The following is a 22635-nucleotide window of genomic DNA, read 5'->3' on the forward strand; positions in this document are numbered from 1 at the left end:
TCTGCCTAGAGGTTCAGAAACCTTAAGGAATTTTCTGCATTTAAATCCTGAACGTAAGCCTTATTGGTTTACTATACATTTAGCCCTACTTTATATACTGTATATGTATATACTGTGAAGGATCAGCTCTGGGTAGACACAGGTTCACACAGGGATGCAGTCCGCAGGTTCAAAACAAAACGGTGGTTTATTAAGTGTCCATAAACCAGGCAGGAAAACAAAAAATAACAGCCCCTTTCTGGCACAAAAAGATAGAAATGAACAAACACTCAAAATAACCAGTCCATACAGCACGGCCTCAGCTGTTTAAATAAAGTACCTTTTTCTGCCTCCAGCAGAGTCTGAGCAGCACATGCAAGGTTAGTTCACCTTGCACAACACACAGAGAGACTGAGACAGCTGCAGCTATCTTAAATCAGACCTTCCAAAACCTGGGCTGGAGGTAAGTGAGCAGCTGATCCCACCCAGCTCTTTCAGCTGCTCGTAAAACTCAGCCCTATAATCCAGGCCTGTTAAACACCTCTCAGCACTACGTGTGCTGGAGCCTGCTTTTCCGAGTCCTACATCACCAAGGCTTGGCACCTTGGGGACACATACCTCCCTTCTACGACCTGTCCGGCTGCAACCTTACATTCCCCCTCCCTTTGGCCAAAGCCAGGAGGCTTGGCACCTTCTGCCACCATACAATAAACCCTTGATAAGGCATCAGCATTCCCATGTTGTTTCCCAGGCCTATGCTCTACCTGGAAACTAAAATCTTGAAGGGTTAGGAACCACCTAGTTACTCGGGCATTGTTCCCCTTCTTTTAATGCATTCACCTCAATGGGACATGGTCTGACACTACCTTCTACCTAACAGGTAATACCTCAGCGTGTCCAATGCCCACTTGATGGCTAAACATTCTTTTTCCACTATGGAGTAGTCCTTCTCGCATGTAGACAGTTTTCGATTGACGTACATTAGAGAGTGTTCCTCTCCGTTAATCTCCTGGGACAAGACTGCTCCCAGCCCGACATCTGATTCGTCCGTCTGGACCACAAACTCTTTGGAGAAGTTGGGCGCCACCAAGACTAGCTATTTACAGAGGGCCAGTTTTAATTCCTGCAATGCCGCTTCATTGGCTAGAAATGCCCTGACCTGCTTCTTCGAGAGGGGCTGTGGCCAGTTCAGGATGGCCTCAACCTTATTTATTTGTGGTTTTATTTCCCCTCTACCAACAACGTAGCCCAGATACTTGGCTTCCTCCATCCCCATAGGACACTTTTTCGGGTTGATGGTAAAGCCCGCCTTCCTTAGAGCGTCAAGTATGGCTTGACCTTTGCCAAGATGACTTTCTCAGTCCTGGCTGAATATGACTATGTAATCTAGGTAGCTGCTACTTTTTGTGGGGTGCTAAGATCCGGTCCATGACTCTCTGGAAGGTGGCCGGAGCTCCCTGCAACTCAAACGGCATCTGGCATATTGATAACATCCGTCTGGCGTCGAGAAGGCCATCTTCACCTTGGCCTCTTTGGACAGGGGAATTTGCCAGTATCCTTTGGTGAGGTCCAGGGTGGTGATGTACTGAGCGGGTCCTAGCCTTTTGATAAGCTCATCTACCCTAGGCATTGGGTAGGCGTCAAACTTCGAGACCTCGTTCAGCTTCCTATAGTCATTGCAAAACCGCCATTCTCCATCTGGTTTTGGCACTAAGACTAACGGACTGGACCAGCCACTCTTGGACTCTTCAATGACTCCCAGGTTAAGCATCCGCTTCACGTCTTTCGAGATCACCTCTCTGCGGGCCTCTGGGATCTGATACGGTTTTAGGTTGACACGAACATGGGGCTCTGTGAGTACCTCATGCTCTATGACCTGAGTGAGTCCTGGCAACTCCAAAAACAGGTCTTTATTTCACTGTAGCAACTCTTTGCACTGTTGCTTTTGGGCACGTGACAGCGACTCTGCCACCTTGACCTCTTTCACATTGCCAGCCTCAACCACTAAACACGGAGCTAACACGGAGCTTCCACGGGCTCCCTATCTCGCCATGGCTTAATCAAGTTCCTTCCTTCTCCCTGGCTGGTGGACTTTATAGTTGACCTCACCAACCTTTTCAACTATTTCATAGGGGCCTGCCACTTCGCCAGGAATTTGCTTTCCACTGTAGATACCAGCACCAGTACCTAATTCCCAGGGTTGAAGTGTCTCACTTTTGCCGATTTATTGTACACCCTAGATTGTGCCTCTTGTGCTTTGAGGAGGTGCTCTTTCATAATGGGCATCACCCTGGCAATTCTCCCTTGCATCTGGGCCACGTGTTCGATTATACTCCTGTAGGGCGTAGACTCCTCCTCCCAGGTCTCCTTTGCCACATGCAGGAGTCCTCGGGAGTGTCGGCAATACAACAGTTCAAAAGGGGAGAATCCAGTAGAGTACTGTGGTACCTCTCTGATGGAGAAAAGAAAGTATGGCAGTAGGCAGTCCCAGTCTCGGCCATCTTTCTCTACGACCTTCTTTAACATGGCCTTCGAGGTTTTGTTGAACCTTTCCATCAAGCCGTCGCACAACTCTCTCATCACCTTTGACATAAATGGGGTCCCTTGATCTGTTAGGATCTCCTTAGGTAACCCCGTTCTAGAAAAAATATGGACCAACTCCCGGGCTATACACTTAGAGGAGGAGTTTCATAGCGGCACAGCCTCCGGATACCGTGTCGCATAGTTGAATACCACCAGGATATACTGATGCCCTCTGGCGGACTTGACCAGGGGCCCCACCAAATCATGGCTATGCGATCAAACGAGACCTCAATGATAGGTAACGGCACTAAGGGGCTCGGGAGGTGTGCCACTGGGGAGGTCAGCTGGTAGGTGGGACAGGACTTACAATAATTCACAATTTCTCGGTGACTACCGGGCCAATGGAACCTCCGGAGGATTCGTTCCTGTGTTTTTTCTACTCCCAAATGACCACCTAAGACATGTGCATGGGCCATGTCTAATATCTTACGCCTGTATTTCCTCGGCACCAGCAACTGCTCGACGAGCTCCCCTCTCACCTTGGTGACTCGATATAGCAAGTCCCCATTGACGGCAAAGTACAGGTATCGGGTGTCACCCCCCGGCTCTTGAGCAACACCGTTAAGTACAGACACATTATGAAATGCCCCTTTAAGAGTTAAATCCCTGAGTTGGGCAGTTCCAAAGTTTCCCTCGGACACCTCCAGCTCAGGGATGTTGGCCTCAGGGGATGCCCTGCCCCATCCTCATCGCCCACAAACACACACATGGGAAATTCGTCTGTTACAGACTGCAGCGAGGTTTCTTCGGGAGTGATCTGGCTGTCGTCCGAGCAACCAGATGTCACCGCATTCTCCCACATGTCTCAGAATCATGCACAGTCCTGTCTGATTATTATCGGGTGCAACAAGTCTTTAACGAGCCCCACTTCCTGAGCTGTGGTGCCACAGTCCGTGTTTACATCCACCCAGGCCACAGGATAGTTTTTAGCATTCCCATGGATACACCGGACCCCCACCACCTTCCTAGGATCCAGCCGATGAGGGAGTGTGACCCTTATCAGGGTCACCAAACTTCCTGAGTCCAACAGTCTAGACACCTGCACCCTGTTTACAGACACTGAGCATGCTTGAGGGCCCTCACCACGTTGATGAACCGCACTGCGGGCGGGGTAGGCAAAATAAGAGCAACGCCGGCCCAAGTTGCAGTCCATTGGTTCAGCGTTCATGGGACACCGGGCGGATTTATGGCCAGGGGCATGATACCTCCAACAGAGGATGGAAGGGGACTGATTACCCACCTGCGATTCAGCGGCCTCCTGGGACTTTGGATGGCCACCCAGTGAGGATTTAGTCCCCTTCTTTTAGGAGCCATCCCCCCTTTGGGAACCCAAGAAAGATGACCTAACCCCTGCTTGACCGCTCAGGGAACCCTCTACCGCCCGGTACCTCTCCACTATGCCCACCAGATCATCTCCATTTTGGGGATCTCCCTGAGCAACCCAGGACTGAATCGACTTCGGCAGAGCGTGGATAAACCAATCAATGACCACTCTCGACCATCTGGGCTGGGGAACAAGTCTCTGGCTGCAGCCACTTCTGGACTAGGTGCAGAAGGTCAAACATTTGTGACCGGGGCAGTTTGTTCCTGTGGAAGTCCCAGAGCTGGACTCGTTGTACCCTGACTGCCAGGATCTTCGCCTTAAGTTTACTATTCTCTTTAGCATCTTGCAGGGCCAAATCAAAGTACGCCTTCTGTGGTTCCCCGGTCAGATATGGCGCTAGAGCCTCCGCCCACAGCTCAGGTGGTAGTCTCTCACGGTCCGCCACCCCATCAAACATGGCCACGAACATCTCGACATCATCCCCCAGAGTCATCTTTTGCAACGCTCCTCTTACGGTTTTTCTCACCTGGGTCTTGTCACTTCGGCCTGGAGGTGGTGCGGCTTCTCTGACAAAGATGGCGTCCGCCAGGAGCGTCATCTGTTCCCGCTGCTGTTGCTGCATCTGTTGCTGTTGAAGCTGGAATTGTTGTATTAACAGTTTATTCGTCTCCTGCTGAGCTTGCTGCTCCTGCATATTCGCCTGCACCAGTTGCCTTATCAGCTCCTCCATGCTGCCGGACCTTACTGGCTGGTGGCATTCACCCAGGACATGTACGGTTTCCTGTAGCAGTCACACTGCCCGTTGGAATTCGTGCCCAAGCTTCTAACACCAATTTGAGAAGGATCAAATCTGGGTAGACGCAGGTTCACACAGGGATGCAGTCCACAGGTTCAAAACAAACTGGTGGTTTATTAAGTGTCCATAAACCAGTCAGGAAAACAAAACATAACAGCCTCTTTCTGGCACAAAAGATATAACTGAACAAAAACTCAAAATAACCAGTCCATAAAGCACGGCCTCAGCCATTTAAATAAAGTACCTTTCTCTGCCTCCAGCAGAGTCTGAGCAGCACATGCAAGGTTTGCTCACCTTGCACAACACACAGAGAGACTGAGACAGCCGCAGCTGTCTTAAATCAGACCTTCCAAGACCTGGGCTGGAGGTAAGTGAGCAGCTGATCCCACCCAGCTCTTTCAGCTGCTCATAAAACTCGGCCCTATAATCCAGGCCTATTAAACACCTCTCAGTACTATGTGTGCTGGAGCCTGCTTTTCCGAGTCCTACATCACCAAGGCTTGGCACCTTGGGGACACATACGTCTCTTCTACGACCTGTCCGGCTGCAACCTTACAATACATATAAGTATATATGCCTTCGAGAGGGAAATTATGTGTTCGGAGGCAGAGTTGACTGATGTGAATACTGTCAATCTTTTTTATATAGACAGTGTAGGTACCGTCCCAATTTAGGGTCACCTTGTCGCTGGTGGGACGGTTTGTATACTTTTTTTGATCAAAAATAGTTCACTAAGTACCCTATATTTAATATGTATGTACCCTATATGTAATATGTAGAGTCAGCATGGGTTTGTAACTAACAAGTCATGTCAGACTAACTTAATTTCCTTCTATGACAGAATCACTGACTGGGTGGATCAGGGAAATGCTGTAGATATAGTATATCTTGACTTCAGCAAAGCATTTGACAAAGTATCTCACACCATCCTTATTGAAAAAATGACCAAGTATGCAATGGACCAGGCAACTGTTAGGTGGATTCATAACTGGCTTAGTGATCGGACTCAAACGGTAGTGGTTGTAAATGGCTTCACATCCAGCTGGATGAATGTCTCAAGTGGGGTACCACAGGGCTCCGTCCTGGGACCTGTATTGTTCAACATCTTTATCAATGATTTAGATGAAGGAATTGAGGGTAAGCTGATTAAATTTGCTGATGACACAAAGCTAGGAGGGATAGCTAATACTAGAGAAGAGAGAGAGAGGATTCAAAAAGACCTAAATAAACTGGAGCAGTGGGCAGCAACCAACAGAATGGTTTTTAACAGGGAAAAATGCAAAGTACTACATCTGGGCAATAAAAATGAAAAAAGCATATACAGAATGGGAGGAATAGAGCTAAGCAACAGTACATGTGAAAAAGACTTAGGTATACTAATAGATCATAGACTGAACATGAGTCAACAGTGTGATGCAGCAGCAAAAAAGGCAAATACAATTCTGGGATGTATTAACAGAAGCATACAGTCTAGATCACGTGAAGTCATTATCGGTCTTTACTCCTCTTTGGTCAGACCTCATCTGGAATACTGTGTACAGTTTTGGGCACCACATTTTAAAAAAGACATAGACAAACTGGAGCAAGTTCAGAGAAGAGCGACCAGAATGGTGACTGGTCTGCAAACCATGTCCTATGAGGAACGGTTGCAGGATTTGGGAATGTTTAGCTTGCAAAAAAGAAGACTGAGAGGAGACTTAATAGCTGTCTACAAATATGTCAAGGGCTGTCACATTGTAGAAGGATCATCTTTATTCTCATTTGCACAAGGAAAGACTAGAAGCAATGGGATGAAACTAAATGGGAGGAGACACAGATTAGATATTAGAAAAAACTTTTTGACAGTTAGGGTGATTAATGAGTGGAACAGGCTGCCACGAGAGGTGGTGAGTTCCCCTTCAATGGACGTCTTCAAACAGAGGCTGGACAGACATCTGTCTGAGATGATTTAGTGAATCCTGCTTTGAGCAGGGGGTTGGACCAGATGACCCAGGAGGTCCCTTCCAACTCTACCATTCTATGATTCTATGATTCTATGTAACTTTGCTTTACATTTATATATAATGTTGGTAGGGTATGAGATATATTTTTTGTCTTTTGTAGGTTTTGCTTCTTTTTGCTAGTGTGAACATGCTCCTATTTCTTGCATGTGTACCATCTTAGACCTCAGTTCACATTGCTTGGTTTTTTGTCTTGTTTGCATTCTGTGCAAATTAAGGGTGTGGCATCCCCTTTGTTGAGCTGATTAGTATATATGTAGCTTACCACGGGCCTAGGTGGTCTGAAGTTGGGACCCGGTCCTATTTGTCTACCCTTTTATATGCATTACTTCAACTTTGATATACAGTAAGGTTTTTAATATAGACCGTGTAGGTACCGTCCCAATTTAGGGTCACCTTGTTGCTGGTGGGACGGCTTGTATACCTTTTTTGATCAAAAATAGTTCACTAAGTACCCTATATTTAATATGCAACTTTGCTTTACATTTATATATAATGTTGGTAGGGTATGAGATATATTTTTTGTCTTTTGCAGGTTATACTGTCAATCTTTGTAGATCACTACAGAATATATTGGTACTAAAGGACATACAAAATAAATGGCTTTTTTTCTACTTTAGGTGTGACATTTAGAATACAAAAAAAAGATATTTGGCAACCCATACATTTTTATACAAGAAGGAACATTATTGCAGCATTTATGTAAATGTCATAAGTTTCAACCATAAACAGGTAGTAACCTTGTACTGTTGCAGTCCATCTCTGCAACTCCTCAGGTCATAGTCAGAGCTATATCCATAGTAGTATCTTGGAGGCGTTGTTCCTCTGTAGTAATCATTAGATCTATTAAGAAGATTATCACAGACTTGTTCATTGACTCCAGACCAGCCAAAAAATTGAATATCATTAACTGCTATGACCATGCCCGCAATAGACACACTTAAATTCATTAAAAGGGAAAGGGCGACAAGTGCCATCTGTATGGGTAAATGAGAAAAGACAAAGTAATCAGAATTAGACAACTTCCAATAAGTTAAAAGACAGCCTAACTAATACATTATGGAGACTTCAACTAAAGATGCTAAACTATAGGCTTCTTCTCAAGAACACATTTAACATCTCAGAATATGATCTCAAGAACACATTTCCAGCGGTGTGAAAAACCTTCCTGATTCCTTATTCTTCTGAATATGTTTCACACATAAATGTTTCAGATCAGAAAACAAATTCAAATATTAGACAAAGATAACACAAGTTAACACAAAATGCAGATTTTAAATGAAAGTCTTTATTATTAAGGGAAAAAGAAATCCAAACCTACAGGGCACTGTGTGAAAAAGTAATTGTTTCTAAAACCTAATAACTGGTTGGGCCACCCTTAGAAGCAACAACTGCAATCAAGAGTTTGCGATAACTGGCAATGAGGCTTTTACAACGCTCAGGAGGAATTTTGGCCCACTCATCTGTAAGTGAGTGTGTTGAGATCACTAGTCTGTGCACAATTTGAGGGGGAGGGGTTGGGATAGAGTGTGCCTGTTTTCATGGACCATACTGTAATCAGGCTTATATTAGCATTTTCTGTCTTGCATCTAGTGGGGGCATGTGTGTCTTTGTCCTTCTCTGCATGGGGCTTCCCTTAAATACACAAGTCTGCAGACCAGCTGGAGACTGGAGTTCTAGAAGATTCTTCATTCTTTGAATTACCTGTAGTAAATGTTTAAGGGGGTGTGGTGTGGGTATCTTTACCCCACCTGGGGCTGATCCCAAGAGAAGAAGAACTATAAGACACATGTTTGGAGTTAGTTGTTGCTGTGCTGTGTGAAGGGCTAGGATCTGTTGCTGAGGCCAGATCCTGGTGCCATGTATGGACTACTGGAGATCCATAAGACTATTGAAGATTAGTGATCAGTTGAACTATTGGAGATCAGTTGCCACGTGGGATTGTGATGTGTTTCCACCCTGCTGGATTTGAGGACTTAGTCTAAGACTGTTGTTGCATTTTACTTGGTGTCAGATTACCGGGTGGTGTCCCCGGATTTGTACTTTTTCGTGTAGCCACATTGAAGATTCTAAGGAGTGTTTGGTGTTATTTTCTCCCAGTCTCAATAAAGGTCGATGGATTGTTCATCGGCCTGCTGTCTCTGCCTGCTCCGTCTCACACCCCGTCACATCATCTTTGCAAAATTGTTGTAATTCAGCCACATTGCAGGATTTCCGAGCATGAACCGCCTTTGTAAATTCATGCCACAGCATCTCAATCGGAAGGACTTTGACTAGGCCACTCCAAAGTCTTAATTATATTTTTCTTAAGCCATTCAGAGGTGGACTTGCTGATGTGTTTTGGATCATTTTCTTGCTGCATAACCCAAGTGCGTTTCAGCTTGAAGTCACAGATGGCCGGACATTCTCCTTCAGGATTTTTTGGTAGACAGCAGAATTCATGGTTCCATTTACCACAGCAAGTCTTCTAGGTCCTGAAGCAGCAAAATAGACCCAGACCATCACACTACCATCACATTTTACTGTTTCTATGATATTTCTTTTCTAAAATGCTGCACTACTTCTACGCCAGATGTAATGGGACATACTGTACATCTTCCAAAAAGTTCAACTTTTGTCTCACCAGTCCACAAAGTATTCTCCCAAAAGTCTTGGTGATCATCAAGATGTTTTCTGGCAAAACTGAGACGAGCCTTTACGTTCTTTTTGCTCAGCTGTGGTTTTCGTCTTGGAACTCTACCATGCATGCCATTTTTGTCCAATCTTTCTTATGGTGGAGTCATGAATACTGACCTTAACTGAGGTAAGTGATGCATGCAGTTCTTTGGATAATTTTGTCGGGTCTTTTGTGACCTCTGATCACCTTTGGTTGGCAGGCCACTTCTGGGAAGGTTCATCACTGTTCTATGTTTTCACCATTTGTGGATAATGGCTCTCACTGTGGTTTGCTGAAGTTTTTAAAGCTTTATTAATGGCTTTATAACCTTTTCCAGACCGGTAGATCTCAATTACTTTGTTTCTCATTTGTCCTGAATTTCTTTAGATCGCAGCATGATGACTAGCTTTAGAGGATCTTTGGTCTACTTCACTTTGTCAGGCAGGTCCAGTAATCAGGCCTGTGTGTAGCTAGGGAACTTGAATTCCGCTTCCCAAAGATGTGATAAACCACAGTTAATTTATGTTTTAAGGTGCTGGGGGGGCCATCACTTTTTCACACAGGGCTCTTTAGGTATGGATTTCTTTTTGCCTTAATAACAAAGACCTTCATTTAAAAACTGCATTTTTTATTATTAGCATAATATTATAAGCAGAAATAGAGTATTACCGTAGCACCAACTCTGACAAACTATTCTTTGACAAAAGGCCAATACTTACCCAGCATGTTTTTGGAAACTTGTAAGCCACGAGATTCAGTATCCCAGATACAATGAACTGTGAAGAAAGAGACAACAGGTAAAATTAGTTTTATTGAGTTTTCCAAATTACAAGGGTTGTCTGGTCAAAACTGATAAGTCTACAGTCACTCTGTGTCACTGCACACTTATAAATTCCCCCAGCACATGCATTGTGCACTGCGGGGATTTGCCGGGTATGTATGAGTTATACATACCACTGGCTAGTGGGAGTGGCCTCCCTCCATTCACTTGTATTACGCCAAGGTCGAGCCCCGACCAGTGACGCAGATGGCCAGTGGGTGTGTCCAACTAGAAGGCGCGGCCTCGTTCAATACAAGTGTATGGAGAGCTAGGCCGCGGCCCACTGGCCAGGAGTATGTATACACTCCGTTCCCGGGTCAGAAACCGGCAAATCCCCGCAGCGCATGCACTAAGTGTGCAGTCACACAGAGTGACTACAGACTTATCAGTTTTGACTGGACAACTCCTTTAAGGGTGTGTTCACACTGAGCTTCTTTTGTTGAATCTTTGAATAAGAAACTCTTTACAAATCACAAGGAGTTCAAAAAACATAAGTTTAAGGCCATGTTCACACATTCAGCATTTGGTCAGTATTTTACATCAGTATTTGTAAGCCAAAATCAGGAGTGGAACAGTCAGAGGAAAAGATTATTTCCCTTCCTCTGATGACATTGTGTAAACGATGAAACATGTAGAGGGGACTTATTTTAATAGATTGCCCTGATTTGCTTATAAAACATGGCACCCAGGATGCTATTGATTTAGGTTTAGCAGCAAGAATGGCTCAATGTAAAGCTTTAAGATAGCAAACTTGTGGCAAAGCAATTTTAATAGCTTTATTTTGACACCCTCCTTTATATATGTAGAATAAAAGCTAAGTTTTAGGTCCTGTTAGTGAGGGATATTTAATGGGTGTTCTCCCCTTTTGGTACTTGATTTAGAATCCCTCCCAGGACTATATATACCCCACTGTGTCACCCTATGTGACTCTATGTGGCTGCAGAATTCTGAATCCTTACAGTGTGCTCATCACAAGCTGACAGGAGTCTCCAGTATTGTCAACCCGGGAGAGAGATCACTTGAGTGGAAGTCTGCGATTTCCATACTTCAGACCACATTCTAGATGGGCTCTGCCTCACTCAATACACTTGTATTCAGAGAGAATGACAATACCAGAGAATCCTGACAGTGTGAGGAGTGCTCACTGTGATGCTTCAGAAGTCTACAGTCACATTGCATTCAAGACCGGAAAACCTGTTTAATACGATGCTGCTGTCCCGGTGGAAAGTAAATTTTATTATATTACTGCTGCCCATGTAATAGTATGTATTATTTATGTCTGATTTATTTGTGCAAAATATTATAATAGTTACTGGTGGCATAGTGAAAAAGTTAGCAATGAAAGTTTCTGAGTCAGAAATTTGTGTTTAAGGGCAGGTGTCTTTTAGATGGTTTTCTCCACATTTGATTATGCATATCACACCCTAATCGGACTCTGATCACAATTTGATCAGGGTGTGATCTGATTTTGTGTGGATAAAAACAAAAAAAGTGTCTCCAACTTCTCTAAGGCCACGGCCCCACTATCAGTATTTGGTCAGTATTCGGTCAGTATTTTTTCTCAGTTGTGGGAGCCAAAACCATGAGTGGGTAATAAATTTGGTCCGAGGAAAAAAAATCGGACATGTGCATAACACCGTAGAATAACATGAAGATGAGTGCTATCCATAAAAACAATGATTTTGTCTACATGAGCCTTTAATGGACTGTGTCAGTACAGAATGATTATTCAAACCAAGTACACGTGCCCGATGCATCATGGGGAGCCAATCATTTTAGTGTATCTTCCATCCAGCTTGTTTTTTAACTCTTTCTGACTATATACTGCCAGAGCTGTCAATGAAAGAAAAAGGGGGTCTGGACATAGAGAGAAAAAAAGCAGGTGGGTAGACACTTACATGATTGGCCCCGCCATAATGCCCCAAGTGTCTGAACTTGGTTAGAACATTCATTCTGTGCTGATAGGTTCCTTATAAAGGGATTGCCACGTGAAGACAATTCCTGTCCATATGCTCCACTATTCAGATGTCATAGAGGAAGGTCTAGGAAACTGTAATCATGTGTACAATACTAAGGAAATCCTGAAAACATGATCTGTTGATGGCTTTTGAGGACTAGAGTTGGTGAACCCTGGTCTGGAACAACAACACACTCTCCGGTACCTTTGAACCATTAAATCTGAAAGTGTTGCCTGAAGAGGTTTCCCTTAGCAAATGACTTGTTTTCTGGAGGGAACAGGGATGCCTGACACTGAACCAACTGTAATTGCAATCTGAAATGTGTTGATTATGAAGGGACCAACCCTTTACAGGAAAGCTATTATCAGCAAATGACCTATTGCAGACTGTCCTTAGACTTTAAACGTTTGGGCGGTCCTACTCCCACTTTGCAGTGATGTTCTAAAATGTCACTGCATAGGAGCATAGTGGAAACGAGGATCTGACAGCCGGAGTACCCATAGAGAAGTCAGAGACAGTTTATTGCCATCTGTATACACAGCACTAAAGAAGCACTGTGTAATAGGAAGCACTGACGACATTTCATCCTCCATACACAGTGGTCCTGCGATCAGTGCGTAAAGTGACGGAGCAGAAGCTGGTGGGTCATAGGAGACCCAGGCAGCTCTTCCATGCAGCCAGGAGGCTAACGAACCTTATAGCTTGGGCTAATATACCAGGCCCAGTTACAAGGGAAATATGATAAAGGTGAAAATATTGAATTGCCCCCTCCCCGCCCCCCAAAAAAATCAAAATGTATAAAATAAATGAAAAATAAATTAATTAATAAATGAGAATCAGCAGGTAAAAAATAAATAAATAAAATTGCCACTTTCCATCTAAATTACTGTTACTAGACCAGCCCCTGTAAAAAAAAATAAAAGTATCAGATATATAAAAATAATTGTTACAGAATGGGGAACACATGTTTAAATGTATTTTAGTAATCATTCATGGTTATAAAAAATGGGAAAACAGATACTTATTTCCCTTATTCTGCCAATGATGTAGCCTGATATCAGCAAAAAAAAAAGCGGATTAGGGTCAGGAGCGACATCACCTATACATTGGTGGATCCCGTGTTATCAGCTGTATATAGAGGTGTTACCTATCATTGTAATCCTGCAGTGATAATGGAGCCTGTTGATGCTTACTGTCCTTTCTGGAAGAGTTTACTTTTTTTTTTTCGTGACATAAAAAAAATATTGCCAATTTAAAAAAAAAAAATCCATGTGACACAAAAACCTGATTTAAACAATGTGTTATTTTCATTGGTCTAGGTGTAGAGCACCTTCTGATAGAGTTACTCTAACAACAGATTATGTTTAGGTAATTTTAGGGCTACAGTATGACAGCTTGCTATTGATATTGGTTCTTCCCCTCTTGACCCCTCACACCCCACCAAATACTTTTGGTAATTTTAAGATTTGTGTTTATTAAGCAAAACTTCTGTGAAAAAAAATTCTCAAATCAATTTTCACTTTACTATAGTTACATAGAATCTATACAATATACCCATAGCCTCTCTCTATGCCAGCTTATTGTACTACTTTCTCATCCAAAACTGGCAAAAGAGCAATAAAGGGAAAAGTTCTAATAGATGATCTGTAATTTTCTGTGTGGCCTACAGGGGCAGTGTAGGTTAAGTAGTGTAGGTTAATGCTTCAGCATTAAAAGGTATCAACCCCAACCCAGATTAGAAATCAGACTATATCCAGGAAGCAAAGGCACAGAAGGATATAATTTAGTGGCACTTACCGGAAATCCTACCCAGAAGTGGACCCCTGTATAGAAGATGATCGAGCTTGGCTGTACTATGGCTATGATAACGGCCAACATGACAGACACCAAACCCAAGGAGATATAGGCGGCCTGGATTAAAGGGAACACATATGAGATTATATCTATACACACACCTAAGTACTGTATAGTACAATCAATAAATTTGACGGCTTCATACGTTCTGTAGGCCATATGAAACGTTTCTTCCTGATTTCTGTATTTACAAGATATCTATAGCTGCTACTATACGTCTACCAATCCATGTAAATATAATAAGCATATTATTATTAGAAGAGTAGTAATACACCTTACCCCAAATCCTAGGGGTGCAGCCGAACCAGACGTAAGGGAGGGCTTTGCCATTTGCTCAATTTTCTGCATTTTCTTCATGTCGTAGACGAAACGGAAGGTGTCCAGGCAGCAGTCGAAGGCAGAACGTTGGTTAATATTGATGTGCACCACAGTTCCCTCAGGGGTCTCACAGGAGACGTTGCCATTTTCATTCTTTACTGTGCTGATAGACATTTTGCCAGACTTGAGAAATAAATTTAAGAGAAAAGCCAATGTATCAAAGTTGCCTGAATTTTTTTTTAACATTAAAGCATAAATTAAAGAGAAGTTTATTAATTACATAATTATATGCTCTAGTACTTGTAGCAGATTCCTTATTTTTTAAAGAAAGCAACCTAATAATGAGGCTTAATAGACGTAAGTACTCATCTTACATTTATGTAGTGGTAAATTCATTTGTATTCATGTGTATGAAAAGCTGATCAGTAACATGCAAGACTATGATGACATGATGAACTAGAGAGCCTACGTATGGTCATGGTTACAATGAACACCAGTGAGCATTGATCAATGGCATTTGCATAAACATAAGTTCCGTTTCACACGTCCTGATATATCCGGTACCGGAAAAACTGGTACCAGAGATATCCGTGTCCCGTGTGTGCTTTACGTGTTGCATCCGTGTGCGGCCTGTGTGCTGCATCAGGATCACACGGACGGGCGCCTGGGAATCAGCGCTACAGTTAGCACAATTCCCAAGCACCGATGCTGAACGCTGCCCTCATCATGGTTCCCTGTCGGCGCTGTGATCAGCACCAGCAAGGACAATGATGAGGGTAGTAGTAGTCTGCTCCTGCAGTGTCCCCACCTGTAAAAAAAAGAATAAAATAATAAAATCCATAAACTCACCTGTCCGGAGATGTCCCCCGCTGTATCCATGCGACCGCTGAAGCCGAGAAGCCGGGGAGAATGAGCGGCTCCAGAGCTGCGCTCAGTGAGTGACAGGTCACCGCTCCTGAGCTACAGCTCCTGAGCCGCTCATTCTCCCCGACTCTTCTGCATCAGCAGTCAGAGGATTACAGCGGGGGACATCTCCGGATAGGTGAGTATATGGATTTTATTATTTTATTCTTATTTTTACAGGTGGGGACACCGGGATCAGACTACCACTACCATCACTATTGTCCCTGCTGGTGCTGATCGCAGCGCCGACAGGAACCATGGTGAGGGCAGCATTCAGCACCGGCACTTGGAAACATGGCTAACTGTAGCGCTGATTCCCAGGCGCCGGTATGTGTCACACTGATGACACATGGAGACAATGCATGTGTGTTCAGCGTGAGACACTTTTGAGGCCCTGCATCTGCAAAAAAACGGACATATCTCCATGTGGAGCACATGGACAAACGGTCCGTGGAAACACACTGACATGTGCACAGACCAATTCATTTGAATGGGTCTGCGTGTGCCAGTGTCTAAGGTACGTGTGGAAACTGTCACCACACATACTGGAAATACTGACGTGAGAAAGAGCCCTAAGGGTAACATCACACAAGCGTATAAAAAAATTTAGTTTAATCCAGAAAAGTGGGACAATTTTTCACATTTGTCATCCCTGTGCGGTCTGTATACAATCCGTTTTTTTTTCAGCAGCTATTAATCATTTACAGTTTCCTATGTTACAGAATTTCAATGCATCCGTAAAAATCGGATGTTATACTTATGGCTCCATGTGGCATCAGATTTTATTTTTCACACTAACAGACTGGAATAGGTGAGCCTCATCCGATTTACGGAAGAAACTAAACTAGTGGATGCTGCGATTTTTTTCTGACATGCAGATACAGTCAGTGAAAACAATAATTCATCTGCATAGTCCCATTAAATCACAACGGTCTGATTGCTGTCTGTTTTTTTCATGGACTGCGCTCAGACTGAATATATGTTCGTGTGAACAAGATCTAAGGCTCATTCACATGATTGTATTTTTGGTCTGAGTGCTATCCATGAAAAAAACTGACATTACTCGGACAAATGTTATTCAATGGGGCAGCGCAGATGAACGTGAAAAAAATGACAGGGCTTTGTAGATGGTGATAAAATAATAAAATCTTAGCAGCATAGCTAAAGCCTGGAGACAACTTCAAGAGGCCCTCCACCCTGACACTGGAAAGGGAGCATAGATTTCTACTGTATAGTCACCCTATCTGGTGCTTAGTGTTTGGCTCCTGCTAAAAGTCAATATCTGTGCTGGTTCAACACAAAAAAATATGCAGAAATAATTTGCACCAAATACACAAGATCTGATCCTAGCCTTAGTATTGCTTGTCAGCTTCAAAAGTAGTGAGGACTTGAACTGGACACACCATATAATTGTGGCTGCAGAGTAGAATATATATATATTTTTTAATTTCATCTCTACATCGCGGAGATATTAGCAATCAAATATTTGGCAGCTAATGTGTTAACTTTAGTTAAGGTCAAGTGGGTGTTAGCAGATAGTTTTCACTGAGGAGGTGTACTTCTCCCTATATGAATTGTTTTCTGCTAACACCCACTTGGACTGAACAAAAGTTAACTTATTAGGTGCCAGATACTTTAATTTCTAATATATTCACAATAGAGAGGAACGCTCTCTTAAGAAGGCAGACAAAACGCGCGTCGGAGCGGCGGGTCGTCAGATTTGTTCACCACCCTATTCCACCAGGTAATGGACACCACGGCAAACACTGTATATGTGATTATATGTGGATTGGGTTCATTTTGACCCATGGATGTGAGCTATTAACACCAATTCTATTTTATAAGATTGCTTTGCAACTTTACTTATTTTTTGGTATGTTATAGCTACTGGGTCCAATTTGTACACTTTATATACCTTATTTCCACAACTTTGTTGTCAGTGTCCTGTGATCCATTTGCATGGTACATATGATTCAATGCCATTTTGACGATATCCACCTTATGAAGTTACTGGTGTGCTTTTTATCAAGCTTTTATTGTGTAATGACTTTATTCAATAAAGGTTAAATTTTATGATCAGATATACTCAATTTCTTTCTCTTTTTGGATTAATATCCTATATGCAAACAGTCGCTACATATAGTTAGAGTTTTTTGTGATCAATATCACTATATATGGGATACCATTGTGGGACTTTTGTAAGCTAATATGAAATAAATGCAATAGTTAATTTTAAGCAATGTGTAATATTGACAATATACAGGGTGGGCCATTTCTATGGATACACCTAAATTAAACGAGAATGGATGGTGTTATGATCTGCTACAGGGACTAAGGAAAGACAGGAGAACTGTCCCTACAATAGAACTAAGCTAGATCCCTACGATGTAACGGGGAACCTGATCCTGCGGTCAGACCCGCTAAAGTCCTCGGCTAGTCTGTACGAAGACCTATAGATGTGAGGGAGGGATCCCTACAAGAACTAGGGACTGGGATAAGTTGGACACCTCCTAGCAGAAATAGTAGCAGTCAAAGACAAACACACAACAAAAAGCATAGAGGTCAGAAGACCTAGCAAAACTAACAGAGAACGGCAACAGAGCACCAAGCTAGCTCAAGAGTACTAAATACAATGAAGTCCTGCAAGACCAGGAGGGCGGAGCCGGATTAAATAGGCAAAAATGGTCATGTGACCAGCAAACTAAAAAAAAACTAACAGGAGAGTTCTAACAGTACCCCCTCTTCTAAGAGGATCCTCCGGATCCCCTAGGCCCAGGCTTACCAGGAAACCTCCTGTGAAACGCTCTGACAAGTCTGGAAGCAGAAACATCATCCGCCCTCACCCATGAGTTATCCTCAGGTCCGAAACCCTTCCAAGCGACGAGATACTGCAAACTCCCTCTATACCGTCTAGAATTTAGGATGCGAGAAATTTCATATTCCCCGTCCTCCACCACCGGAGGAACAGTGGCAGAGGCGTCACCATCCGACACATCAGCTTTTTTCAACAGAGAAACATGAAACACCGGGTTAATCTTCCAGGATGTAGGAACCTCCAACCTAACAGCAGATTGGTTAACTATCTGAAGCACCTTAAAGGGCCCTACGAACTTGGGACCCAATTTTTTAGAAGGAATCCTCAATCGCAGATTCTTAGAGGACAACCAAACCATGTCACCAACAGCAAACAAAACCTCTTGCCGTTTCCTATCAAAGTACCTCTTAGATTTTTTGTTAGCCTCCTGAAGATTACCACGCACATCCGTCCAAACTCTCTCCAAATCACCGGAAAAACTCTCCTCCTCAGGCACAGCCGAAACCAATTTGGAGAATGACCCAAAAGACGGATGTCTCCCAGAACAACAAAAAAAAGGCGAACACACAGCAGAAGAGGATGTATGGTTGTTAAGAGCAAATTCAGCAAGTGGCAGAAACTCAGACCACCCCTCTTGATTGTCTGCCACAAAACAACGCAAGAACTGCTCAACATCCTGGTTCTTCCTTTCTGTCTGGCCATTAGACTCAGGATGATATCCAGATGAAAACGACAAATGAACTCCCAACCTGTCACAAAAGGCACGCCAAAAATGAGCCACGAACTGAGGTCCCCTATCAAACAAACAAGAAACAATGTCAGTAGGAACACCATGTAGTCTGACAATTTCCTTGACAAAGGCCTTAGCGAGTGTCTTAGCGCAAGGCAGTTTGATGAAGGGAACCAAGTGACACATCTTGCTAAAACGGTCCACGACCACCCAGATGACCGTGAAACCTTCAGAGGGGGGAAGGTCAGTAATAAAGTCCATAGCCAGATGTGTCCAAGGTGCACTAGGAACCTCCAGTGGGCAAAGCAACCCCTCAGCAGGAGCATGCGAAGACTTGGATCTAGCACACACAGTACATTGGTGCACCCACTTAATGACTTCCTTCTGCCATCCAGGCCACCAAAAACTGCGACCCACAAGTCTCTTGGTCTCAGAAATTCCTGGATGACCTGCCAACCGAGACTCATGACACTCAACAAACAAATCTCTCCTAAAGGTCCTAGGCACAAACAACCTCCCATGGGGAGTGTTAGATGGGGCATTCTCCTGAGCTTTAAGAATCTCATCCTCCAAAACGGAGTCCAAAGCAGCAATCACAACACCTTCTTGTAAAATGCTCTCCTCTTCCTCCTCAACACCGACCATGGGAGAAAAGCTGCGAGACAAAGCATCCGCTTTAACATTCTTGGTACCCGGGATGTAAGTAACGGAAAAATTAAACCGCGAGAAAAAAAGTGCCCACCTAGCCTGACGGGCATTCAAGCGCTTGGCAGCATCAAGATAGATCAGATTTTTATGATCAGTGAAAACCCGAATGGGAAATTCAGCACCTTCCAAGAGGTGACGCCAGTGTTCAAATGCGAGTTTAATCGCCAGCAATTCCCGATTACAAATATCGTAATTAAGTTCAGTCTCAGAAAATTTTTTTGAAAAAAAAGGCACAGGGATGTACTCCATCCTTGTTTTCCTGAGACAACACCGCACCGACCCCCACCGAAGAAGCATCAACCTCAACCAAAAACGGCTTAGTCACATCAGGCTGCATAAGGATGGGAGCAGAGGTGAACCTCTCCTTTAGAAACACAAAAGCTTCAATGGCCTCAGAAGTCCACTGAACCGCATTAGCACCTTTCCTGGTGAGATCGGTCAGCGGTTTGACAATAATAGAAACATTTTTTATGAATTTTCTGTAATAATTGGCGAAACCCCAAAACCTCTGTATCGATTTCAAACCAATAGGCCTAGGCCATTCCTGCACAGCTTGAACTTTAACCGGGTCCATCTCAAAACCTTCACTTGAGATAATGTAGCCCAAAAAACTAATTCTCTGTGCAGCGAACTCACATTTCTCCAGGTTAGCAAAAAGCGAATTGTCCATTAATAACTGTAATACCTCACGTACACTCCGCCAATGAGACTCCAGATCAGGCGAATAAATCAGAATGTCATCCAAATACACAACCACATTTTTGCCGATTAAAGGTCTAAGGATGTCATTAATAAGATTCTGAAAAAATGCTGGAGCATTGGTAAGACCAAAAGGCATAACCAGATTCTCAAAATGACCCACAGGAGTGTTAAAAGCAGTCTTCCATTCATCACCCTCCTTCATGCGCAACAAATTGTATGCCCCCCGGACATCAATTTTAGAGAACCACTTGGCCCCCACTAATTGGTTAAATAAATCAGGAATCAATGGCAGTGGGTAAGGATTGCGTACAGTAATTTTATTAATCTCACGAAAGTCCAGACAAGTACGTAAATCGCCATCTTTTTTTTTTACAAAAAAAAATCCAACAGCCACAGGAGACTTGGAAGGCCTAATGTGACCGGCGGCCAAGCTTGTCTGTATGTATTCCTCTAAAGCCTTTCTCTCAGGAATAGTAAGATTAAATAAATGACTTTTAGGAAGAGTCGCTGCAGGGACAAATTCAATGGTACAATCATAGTCTCTATGGGGAGGCAAAATTTGTGACTCCTCCTCAGAAAAAACTCTCCAAAAATCCAGAATAGGTACAGGCAATTCCCCTTTATCCACAGCAGCAATACGTCCGTTACAACACATGTCATAACACTTAGGGCTCCAGGACTTAATTTCATTGGTAGACCAATCCAGTACAGGATTGTGCAATTTTAACCAGGGTAACCCCAATATTACTGGAGAAGGCAAATTATCCAATACCACCAAATCCAAATTTTCTTGGTGAATACCATTAATAGTGAGGGGAAATTCACAGACCTTATGAGTAACACTCTTCAAGGGAGAGCCATCAACAGAAACCACAGCAATAGGGGATGACAAAGTTTTAGGTTCTAAGCTAAGTTTTTCCAAGAATCCCCCATCAATCACATTCAGAGTAGAACCACAATCCACAAATACCCGAAATTCAATTAATTCATCCTGAGCAGCAGTAGTGGCAGATAGGAATACTCCCTTAGAATTTAAACAGGCAATACGGGCATAACTGACCATTTTTTTTTCTTTCTTCATACGAAGCACACAGTTCTTAATAAAATGACAGGAATTTCCGCAATAGAAGCACAAGCCTTCAGAAAGCCTGCGGTCTTTTTCCTGAGAGCGGGGTGTCATCGCCCCAATCTCCATCGGCTCTCCATTGTCAGCACAGACCCTCTCAGGACTCGGAGCTGACATAGCAGAGGATTTGCTCTCATTAACCCTTGCACGCAGTCTCCTGTCCACCCGTATAGCTAATTGCATTGCCTCCTGCAAGTTTCCAGGTGTGGGATAAGCAATCAGTAAGTCCTTAACCCTTTCACCTAGCCCTGCAAGAAACAAGCTTTTCAAAGCAGAATCGTTCCACCCCACCTGGGCAGACCACCGACGGAAGTGAGAACAATATTTTTCCACATTACCTGATCCCTGCCTCAAACGTCTCAATTCAGACTCAGCAGATGAGACACGATCAGGATCATCATACAACAAACCCAAAGCAGAAAATAACTATCCACTGATCTAAAGCACGGATCACTAGGTTGGAGAGAGAAGGCCCATCCCTGAGGATCTTTGCGCAAAAGTGACATTATGAACCCTATGCGCTGTGATTCATCACCAGAGGATCCGGGTCTCAAACGAAAATACAATAAACAAGCATTTTTAAAAGAAAAAAAATCTTGTTGTTCGCCAAAAAATAGATCAGGCAGACGTACCTTTGGTTCCACAAAATGCGCTCCAGAACAGCTACTCACGTGTTGTTGGAGCTTGGCCACCTTCAGAGAGAGTCCCTGCAAGCGTTGAGCCAAATCTTGAACCGAGACCATGATGGAAAACTGGAGGTCTTTCCTTAGAGAAAATTGTTTTTTTTTTTTTCTTTTATGGCTGGACTTACTGTTATGATCTGCTACAGGGACTAAGGAAAGACAGGAGAACTGTCCCTACAATAAAACTAAACTAGATCCCTACGATGTAACAGGGAACCTGATCCTGCGATCAGACCCGCTAAAGTCCTCGGCTAGTCTGTACGAAGACCTATAGATGTGAGGGAGGGATCCCTACAAGAACTAGGGACTGGGATAAGTTGGACACCTCCTAGCAGAAATAGTAGCAGTCAAAGACAAACACACAACAAAAAGCATAGAGGTCAGAAGACCTAGCAAAACTAACAGAGAACGGCAACAGAGCACCAAGCTAGCTCAAGAGTAGTAAATACAATGAAGTCCAGCAAGACCAGGAGGGCGGAGCCGGATTAAATAGGCAAAAATGGTCATGTGATCAGCAAACTAAAAAAAACCTAACAGGAGAGTTCTAACAGATGGTGATATCAACTTCCTGTTTGTGGCACATTAGTATATGGGAAGGGGAAAACTTTTCCAGATGGGTGGTGACCATGGTGGCCAGTTTGAAGTCGGCCATTTAGGATCCAACTTTATTTTTTTCAATG

At 43.5% G+C, this 22635-nt stretch overlaps 1 protein-coding gene across 1 annotated transcript in view; it reads right to left on the minus strand.

The window, feature by feature from the left end:
- The window catches only part of LOC141273141 (uncharacterized), a 62577-nt gene that overhangs the window by 24569 nt on the left and 15373 nt on the right, over positions 1 to 22635 (minus strand). Inside the window, exons 2-5 of the mRNA XM_073684582.1 lie at positions 14250 to 14471; positions 13914 to 14027; positions 10058 to 10114; positions 7423 to 7659 (exon numbers count right to left, since the gene is read on the minus strand). Coding sequence (XP_073540683.1) covers positions 7423 to 7659; positions 10058 to 10114; positions 13914 to 14027; positions 14250 to 14462 — 621 coding nt within the window. The 5' untranslated portion in view covers positions 14463 to 14471. The remainder of the gene's footprint in view (positions 1 to 7422; positions 7660 to 10057; positions 10115 to 13913; positions 14028 to 14249; positions 14472 to 22635) is intronic.

The sequence above is a fragment of the Phyllobates terribilis genome, unplaced genomic scaffold (assembly GCF_046119375.1).
Source record: "Phyllobates terribilis strain yellow unplaced genomic scaffold, ASM4611937v1 Scaffold_5__5_contigs__length_657084704, whole genome shotgun sequence".
In the NCBI taxonomy this organism is placed as follows: Eukaryota; Metazoa; Chordata; class Amphibia; order Anura; family Dendrobatidae; genus Phyllobates; species Phyllobates terribilis.